Raw genomic sequence first — 9,272 nt, 5'->3', positions numbered from 1 at the left:
CGTGGCTCAGCTCGTCGTGAAATTGACCAATCAAACGTAAGGGATTGCCGTATTTTCAAACGCACGAATTGCACTCACTTTGCATAGATTGCCAGTCTTCAATGATATTTCGTCGATGGCTGTCGGTGGCATGGAACGGATGTGTCTGGGATCTTCCTCCTGGCCGGCGTGTTTGGCTATTCGTGAGAACCGTTTGCCGTCCGATATCCCGCACGTTCCGATCTTGATCGAGGACATTCCTCGATACGCGTCCCTGCCCGACTACCGGGAGAACTGTATAAAGAACGTACAGACGATTGGCGAGATCGTGCCCGGTGCCACCGCGCGAATCGCTTGTTTACGGAGTGTCTCGTCGGATCGCGAGGCGGGAGTCACCCTTAGCCTGGAGGAACTTCCTGTGCATGCTCTCTACACCAAGGACAGCAAAGGAAAGCACCTGTTTATATGGGTAAAGCCATCAATTCGCTTCTAGGAAGCTTGTTTCAGCGAACAGCGAGTGGAACGTTTGAACCCCCTTTTGAATTTTTTTTAACGTTATAGCACTACTACATGCAAAGCTCATATCAGATTATGCGATAGGTCTGTTTTTTTTACAACTGAATTAATATTTATTTTTTACAGTTAAAATGAAGTAATATATGTATGAAATTTAGTAGGGGCAAGAAGGAAAGTTCTAATGCAGGTCCAGTGCAGTAATGAAACAAATCTATCATTGAATATTGAAGATTAAAATATGACCAATCAGATAAATTTAATTTTAATCTGTTTCGTTCTGATTGGCTAAATTCTAATCTCTAATACTGTAGTTTGGTTTGGTACAAATTTGATAACTAATAGGTAGAATAGAATTATTTATTTTAGCTTATGTTCCTCTAAGAAGGAATTTGGTTTACAATATGTGCTTAGCCACATGTCCATTCATTTTTTTATAAATTAATGGCTAATTAAACATCTAGCAACTAATATATATACCTAAATTACTTTATTGCTTACACTAACTTTTCTTATATGATTTATCCAACACAATTTTTAGCTTCTCTTAGGCCCATTTTCACAATGTATAGTTAACGAAAAAGTTAGGTTAACTAAAACTTGAAAGTTTACTTAAAATACACTTTCATAAGCTTATAGTCAAATAAACTGAAGGTTATGTGTACATCAGTTGAGTTGGCATCAAGTTAACTTGATGATTAAGTCCTAATCAAACGTTATTAAACTTCTTGGTAATTTTTAACCTTCAGGTAACCATACATTGTGAAGATGGGCTTTAATAACTATATAATATAATGTGCTAAACTGAAATACAGGATAGGGCTACAGTATAAAAGGGATGATTTTGACTTTACATAAAAATAATCAATTAATGATATTTGATTGAATATGACTTAGCTAATGTATCATCTTATTGTTCACTAGCTTAATTTATATTAAGATTTTTTAATACTGATATTTATAAATGTTAATATTGTGGCCATTCAGATAATACAAGCTTTATGCCTAGCATTAGAAAAGCATGATTTATTCTGCCTGATTTAGTTCTCTCATGATATTGTATTTTTACAGGAAAAATCTCGTATTTTCAAAGTTTTTGGAATGTTGGAGCAGAGGAATGATGAAGTAGTACTGATAGCTCATAAACTGATGAAAGTCCAAGACATACGTGGTAGTTTGAATACATTATCATTGTTATCTACAGCAGTTTGTCCGATGTATTACCAGTAAGTGGAAATAGAAGAACATAATTTATTTACTTCAGCTTACATGTCAAGAAGGGACTATACAATTATGCCTCAATCATACAAGCTACACATATTCATTCATCCCTAATTGTGTCTTCAGCTGATATTCCATATGACAAATTTTTCAAGTGTGTTAATTGATTAGCAGAACGCAAAAGTTCTCAAGTTTCCAGAAATTCTCTATCTTACAATCAATTAATATACTTAAAAAACTTGTATGACAAATGAAATATTAGTCTAAAATCTAGCGACCAGTTTAAAATTAGCCTATGGTTTTTATTTTTTATTTTACCTAACACAGCCTCTTTAGCTTGTTTACAAGTATTATCAGTAAGATTTTATATAAGATGCACAGTTTCAGTGACAAAAGCTATATAAGCTATATTTTTGGAGATTTTTATTCAGAGATTTATAAGTATAAATCCCTGTTAGAGAGTAAAGAGCAGAGTAATGATTGAGATTCAGTATTCGATGTACAAAGCGCTTTGGGATTCACTCAATGTTAGAAACTATGATTTCTTGCAGGTACAAAGAGTTAAAATAGAGCGAAAGTAAAGTATTTAAATGTATCTTTCATCTTCCCGCATATATATTTCAATATTGGATGTTAAGAGCTGGTGTAGTCGCTGCAATAAAAGCATTACCAAATCGAAGTATGAGCATATTCACGCAATGCTTGAATCCTCTGACTGGTGTTGCCTCTTGGGAGGAGAAAGATCAGTATTACGATTATCATCAAGAAGTAGCTAGATCCGCCTTTGCAGACATGCTGCATGATCACGAACGAGTCAGTATCTTGTTGTGCTACCACTTCATATATTTTTTATTCTTTGATAATTGATTTAACTAGCGGAATTAAAATACATTACATTTTGTTCGACAGAATGAGAAATATTACGTCGGCCTCAAAGCTGCAATTGAGAAGAAACATCAGGCCGGCGAAGAGGCTAATGTTCTTGACATAGGCACTGGGACAGGCCTGCTGTCGATGATGGCTGCTAAATGCGGAGCGGACACCATAACGGCATGCGAGGTAAAGGAGGAGAGAATTTTTAAACTTTTTTCTCGAATTTTTCAAAGTGCTGCCGCTCACGCAGAAACATCTTGTTTAGGCTTTCAAACCAATGGCCAATTGCGCCGCAGAAATAATAAAGGAGAACGGCCTCGAAGATAGAATTAAGCTGATCCGCAAGCGTTCTACGAAGATGACAGTGGGCGAGGGTGGTGACATGCCGAAGCGCGCGAATATTCTAGTCACTGAGGTGTTCGACACCGAGCTGATTGGCGAGGGAGCGTTGTCAACGTTCCGTCACGCGCACGAGGTTCTTCTCGAGGTAATACCGAGCTCGCGGATGATCCCGTCTGGTTGAAAATATACTTACGCTTTGCTCTTACACATCAGGAAGACAGCATAGTCGTTCCGCACAAAGGCACGGTATGGGCGCAAGTGGTCGAGAGCTCGAAAGTCTGTGGATGGAACCGGGTGAAGCCTATTAAGAGCGGAGAAATATTGATTGACGCTCCGCCGACTATTCAGGCGTGCTCTGGCGCCGCAGCTGTGCACGACATGCAACTGTCGCGTCTCCCTCGCGATACTTTTGTGCCTTTGCTGCCGGCACAGCCTATTTTCAGGTAATGATCTTTCCTCTCTTCTTATTCAATACTGACTTCGAAAACCTGAATGAATCTGAAGAATGGATCTTATTTATCTAATATACGATATATGTTGACCGAATTATAAGAAAAAGGAATGTAAAGATAGTTTTGCCGTTCATAGTTTTGCAACTGCACTCTTAATAATTTTCATATTGAAAACCCACTTTAGGTTTGACTGGTCTGGCAAGAAACCTTTATTGAACAAGGAAAAGATATCATTACCTACGCAACCGATAACAAACGGCATCGCACATGCAATCTTTATGTGGTGGGACTTGAACATGGATACAGATAATCAGGTAATAAAACGTTATCTATATATTATTTTTCTAATTATTTTTATGAATTTCTCATACCATGTATCGTTTTCAGGTGTTGCTGAGCTGTGCACCTGTATGGGAGCATCCAGACGTACCCGATAACATGAAGAAAGATGCCTCGTGTTTGCAAAAGATGGCGGATTCGATACCTTGGCGGGATCACTGGATGCAAGCTGTCTATTACCTTCCGGAAGAAGTGTCCATCACTTGCGGCGTCGAGGTCAACCTTATCGGCTATCACGATGAATATTCCTTCTGGTTTAAATTATTGAATGGACCTATGTAAGTTCCTGTCTCTTTTTCTGTCATAATTTCATTCACGCGCATTTCATATAATTGAAGGGCTTGCTACAACAGTGGATTAATTCACATTTTGTAGAAACGGAGAAAATGAACTCCAAAGTTAAAGTGACGGGAAAATACATTTTTATGTTATTTATTTATATCACATACCTATTTGGCCACGTTGAGAGTTTGCGTTGTTGTAGTAGGCCCTTCAATTTATAGTTTTATTATTTTTTACTTCCTGCATTATTAATTGACTTTGTTAGAGAGCTTGCTGTTTAAAAATAATTTGAATTATTTTTAATGTAATTAAATTAAAAAAAGAAAATCTCTTTCATAGAGATGAGATTCCAGATTGCCAGAGGCCCGAGTGCAATTGCTGGGCGCATATCGCGTACTCGCGGACGCGTATTGGTCAACTGAACGACACGGCTCGTAATCAGAGGTACCTGCAGGCTTTGCAGAAGAAGATCACCCCGAGCAGCGTTTGCCTCTGCGTCTCGGATGGCTGCCTGTTGGCTCTCGCGATCGCGAGATTGGGCGCAAAGGTGTTCCTGCTGGAACAGAATTTCCTGTCGCGTAGAACCATGGAGATGTTCGTGCAGACAAACGAGCTCTCCGATCGCATAAAGATCGTCGAGTCGGTCGACGGTCTGCCGGAGGCGAGCGAAATCGATTTCATCTTTGGCGAGCCATACTTCCTGAGCTCCATCGTGCCGTGGGAGAATCTACGATTCTGGTATCTCACCTCCAGATATCCGTCGAGTATCGCGAGGATGCCGGTCGCGGCGACGGTCAAGGCCGCCGCTGTCGAATTCAAGGATTTGCAGAAGATAAGAGCTCCGCTTGGCACTTGCGAGAGTTTCGACCTGTCCTCTTTCGACAAACTTATTCAAGTTAGTTCCATTAGCTTAATTTTATTTTTAAACAAAAATTAATCCTGGAACTCCTGAAATAAAATAAAGATAGCAAAAAGGGTTAATGAGTGTGAGACGCCGAACTCGGTTGCGCAATATAAATTAAAAATCAACGTTTATTTTGAACGTAATAAATTTGGACGTTTCGGCTCGATTTCGAGCTGTCCTCAGCATTTTTACTACGATTTGAAATTGAGTCGGTACGTCTAACTTGTTGTGTTTAAAATAAACGTTGGTGTTCAGTTTATATATTACATACAGAGTTTCATACCTGATTCTTATCGGTTTGTCTATTAATTTTTAGTTTTGTATTCGTGATAAAGAGAGATTGTATTTTACATTTCCAGATATCCAGCGAGAAAAGTGATAATCCCGTAGAGGCGCAGCCACTTTGGGAGTATCCTTGCAAAGCGTTATCTTCGTCCTTCGATATTATAAAGCTCGATCTGACACGGAATGTAAATTTCGACAAACGCAAGAGAATAACAGGAGAGATTCCGATTTTAGAGTAAGTATGCCTTTTATTGAATATTAAGTAAATGATGCGCTTTTAAAAAAAAATTTTTTAAGTCAAAACTTGAAAAAAAATGAAAATTTCAATTCCTTTATAATAGTTATTACATCCATATATTTTTCATTTTACAGCAGCGGCTGCTGCAATGGCGTCGCTATTTGGGTGGATTGGCAATTGGACTCGGATCTGTCAGTATCTTGCGGCCCGATTGAAGAAATAGTACCTGGCGAGCGCGTGTCCTGGGATCCGTACACGAGGCAAGGTGTGCACCTATTTCGTACAGTATCAAATGTTACGAAAGAAGATGCACTTTCGTGGTCTTTCACTTTCGTCCCACAAAGTGGGGAAGTGGAATTTGAATTTAATATACTGACGAATGATTGAATGTATTAAAATGCGACGGTTTGTTTGCTCGCTTAAAGTTATTTAATAATTTGTAAAATAGTGAAATGCTTTAATGTTTGTTTTTTATTATATTAAGAAAAATATAATAAAACGTTTCAAACATTAAATAATAAAATTATAAGAAGTTATGGAAAAATCGAAGTTGTGTTTTCAACCTATGTCTTCAACAAAGGAATTTTATTTAATACTACTTTTATGATCATTTTTTCGCAAAAATATCTGTGCATAATTGTGGTAGTCCTGGATAGCGGAAGTGTGGCTAATCAACAAATATATTTATAAAATTTGAATCACGTTTTTCTCAAAACGTTTTTCAAATTTTAAGCGAGCCCGAACATCGAGAAAGCTTATAATATTTTGCTTCAAAATAATTTTTATTTTCTAATAAAATTAAATTTAATATTCCAAATACATTCCATACAATGAAAGTAGATTTTTTTTTACATTTCTGACAATTATATTATAAGAAATATTATATTATTGAGTTGTTCTTTCAAACACGGAAATCTCTATATTTGCAAGAAATCGAATATTCAATACTCATTATACAGATATTCAAAAATAATAGAAGATATCTTGATATTGAATATTAGAAGAAAACATGAGTAAAAAGATGTATAAATCTCCAAAAAGATCACACTTTTTATTATTAAAAAAATTTTTTTTAGTCGCTGGAATAGAGAGTATTCCTTAATGCTTGTTTTAGGGCCAATATTCATAATTCATTCTTATTTGAAAACCATCTTGAGTAACGTTTCAAAAGATGATAATATAGCTCTTGTATGATTGACTTGTGATATTTTGATATTTTAAAAACTGTAGTACTTAAGATGGTCTCAAATATAAAAACCAACAAAATGAATACCGGCCTATAATTGTAAGCAGAAAATTTATCAAAACTCGTGCTAACACTTTACGCAGAGTAAATTCTTTTTCGTTTCCATATCACACAACGCTCTTTATATAAAGTTCATAAATGATTTTCACATATATTTTTTTACCTATACCTTTTCCCCTTTTCCCTATCTAATTTTCAATTATATCTTAATGTTACGAGGTACTGTCTGGCAATATACGTAATTGTTTGGCGAGTCTTTTGCCAATTAATTTGGGATAAGCTTTCTGTTTGATAAGAAATTCCTTGCTCTGATGTGTTACCGCACCATTTTCTAATTGAAACCTGAAAAGAGAAACGGTTCTTCAAACACACATAATACTATACGATGTAAACCAACGTTTTTAAACGTGATTTCAATTATTGATTTGCCACGTTCTCATTTTTCTTTTTCTTTAATCGTACAAAATTACAATTTATTCCAAGAAAGAATTATTATATAACGGCTGTTCGAGAGAGACTTGTGTACTTGCTTGCATAAATAATGTAGCGGACCCAGCATCTTCTCCCTCAGTTCGGGATCGCCCTCCAGAATTGAGAGCGCACTTGCGCCCGTCTCCAGCGTCGAGAGACAGCCTTCCGTCGGCTGCGTTCTGATCACGTATTCGCTAGTGGGCACGCCGATCAGCTTGCACGCTCGCAGAAAATACAGAGCCGGACTCGAGTGATATATCGCCTGTACAGGATAACAATAAACATTGAGGAATCCGGTCACCTATTGTGTGTACATATGTCATTGTGTACATATCTTATTATTATGTTGTCTTATCTTTTGGCACTATATATCTCTTCTTTAAAAGTCTGAATTTAGTAATTGTATTGAAACATTAATCAGTTTGCAAATTCATTTAAATGTCAATAAGTTTATGGATGTCACCAGCGGTGATTTACTTTCGCTTGCGGCCACGTTCCATCCAGCAGAACCAAGTTATACGCCTTTTGTTCGTTAATCCCGACTGGATCCAGGGTGTCCAGTGCCACGGCACCAGGCGATGGATATAACAAAATAGTATTCCTGTCATTTAATATCTCTGCCAGTCCTTCGTGTTTGGGCAGTGGAAACTTCTTTCCCCTTAAAGAGAAGCACAATTTTAGAAATTAAGATTTCAAGATCTTCAGCGATCTAGTTAAGGTCCTCAAATCGCGCTTTGTTCACCTGAAAATTAGGCACTTTCCCGACTCTAACGCCAGCGCGAGCATCGGTACTGTTCGCAAGCAGCGCTTCGCCTCCGCCGGATGCTGAAGGATTATTATCCGCGACGCCGGGTTGAAACGCTGCTTCGGCAAACCCGGGCACCAGCACACCTGTACGGGCCTCCTGCAGAAAAGCATACACGCCATTTATGCCCGTTCCTGCCAATGCAGTAGATTAACTTCAATCTCGATTTAACTTTGTATCTTTTCTTAATTCTAAAGAATTAGAAAAAGCTAAAGAGAAAATATAACAATAATAATTGAGATCCGAAAACGTCAACACGGTACAAAGCGGATCTTGGCGCTCGATAATATATTATATGTGAATCTTACGATTATCATTAATTAGAAAATATTAAATCGAGATTGAAGTTAATCCACATCGGCAGAGAAAAGGGCGATAAACTCGAGAAGACAATAATTGCTCTCGCAACAAATTAAGCCGCAGGATCTTTCGGCACTTGCCTGCATTGTTGACATTTATCTCTCTTAAAATTACCATCAATTAGAAAATATTAAATCGAGATTGAAGTTAATCCACATCGACAGAGAAAAGGGCGATAAACTCGAGAAGACAATAATTGCTCTCGCAACAAATTAGGCCGCAGGATCTTTCGGCACTTGCCTGCATTGTTGACACTTGTCCCTTGTCTCGGGGGGATCGGCGGGGATGCCTGCCAGTTCGCTCCACACGGTGTCCTCGTTCGTCATGACGAGCCAGGATTATCTAATGAGCGTATACATAATCTCGCGATGGGCCGACCCACGCGTTCGGACTGTCCGGAGCGGTATAACGAGCGCTCGGGTCTCGTGATCGCCATACATGGGTCATATAATGTTTACGTTGACAGATCGAGCTAAATCTTAGGGCGAGAGTAACGAGTGTAGAACACATATGCGAGGACGAAAATTTACAGCGGGAAAACGACGGCGGTGCGCATTGACATAATTAATAAACCGCGAGAGAAGAGCGGAAAAAGTGCGGAAAATGAGAGGTTAGGAACATCGGAGGTTAGGTACATTCATTTCTCTCGGCTTGTGCTGCCTGCACTTTTCGCACTCTGAACTCTCTCTCTCTCTCTCTCTCTCTCTCTCTCTCTCTCTCTCTCTCCAACGTCCGAGTGTATATATCGTTTTGAGCAAAAAAATGTAAATATACACACGAGCACGCGACAAAAATCAAATAATTCCGTTCCAGCGCGCGCGTCCGTCGCGTCGCCCGCGTTACCATCGGTCGGTAAGGTCGAACGAAAGGCACGCGCGCGCGCGCGCGCGCAAAGAGGGTGACAGATGCCGCCCCGTGGTGCGACTGTTGTGTGGAGCAGCTGCGTGCGTGTTTCTGCGCGG

General features: G+C 38.7%; 2 protein-coding genes across 3 annotated transcripts; one reads left to right on the top strand and one right to left on the bottom strand.

Annotated features, from left to right (window-relative positions):
* The first annotated feature begins 1,632 nt into the window (after positions 1-1,632).
* LOC105454289 (protein arginine N-methyltransferase 7) lies at positions 1,633-5,890 on the top strand. 2 transcript variants are annotated; one of them, XM_011696825.1, is made up of 10 exons: positions 1,633-1,718; positions 2,265-2,526; positions 2,623-2,772; positions 2,852-3,073; positions 3,142-3,371; positions 3,565-3,694; positions 3,768-3,997; positions 4,341-4,896; positions 5,265-5,425; positions 5,566-5,890. In XM_011696825.1, the coding sequence occupies exons 2-10, from the start codon at positions 2,344-2,346 to the stop codon at positions 5,813-5,815; spliced, it is 2,112 nt and encodes a 703-aa protein (XP_011695127.1). In that variant the 5' UTR covers positions 1,633-1,718; positions 2,265-2,343; the 3' UTR covers positions 5,816-5,890. The 2 variants fall into 2 exon arrangements, with proteins under 2 accessions (XP_011695127.1, XP_011695126.1); XM_011696824.1 differs by having other exon boundaries at positions 5,563-5,890.
* A 317-nt stretch (positions 5,891-6,207) lies between these two features.
* On the bottom strand, positions 6,208-9,143 carry LOC105454287 (DTW domain-containing protein 2). The gene is made up of 5 exons (XM_011696818.1): positions 8,551-9,143; positions 7,888-8,049; positions 7,623-7,803; positions 7,205-7,407; positions 6,208-7,016 (listed from the first exon to the last, which is right to left on the bottom strand). Exons 1-5 carry the CDS (start codon positions 8,634-8,636, stop codon positions 6,887-6,889), a joined length of 762 nt encoding a protein of 253 aa, XP_011695120.1. The 5' UTR covers positions 8,637-9,143; the 3' UTR covers positions 6,208-6,886.
* Positions 9,144-9,272: the final 129 nt, after the last annotated feature.

The sequence above is a fragment of the Wasmannia auropunctata genome, unplaced genomic scaffold (genome assembly GCF_000956235.1).
Source record: "Wasmannia auropunctata unplaced genomic scaffold, wasmannia.A_1.0 LD335987.1, whole genome shotgun sequence".
Lineage (NCBI taxonomy): Eukaryota > Metazoa > Arthropoda > Insecta > Hymenoptera > Formicidae > Wasmannia > Wasmannia auropunctata.
Note: the sequence above shows the minus strand (reverse complement) of the source record. Positions and strands in the feature narration are given on the sequence as shown.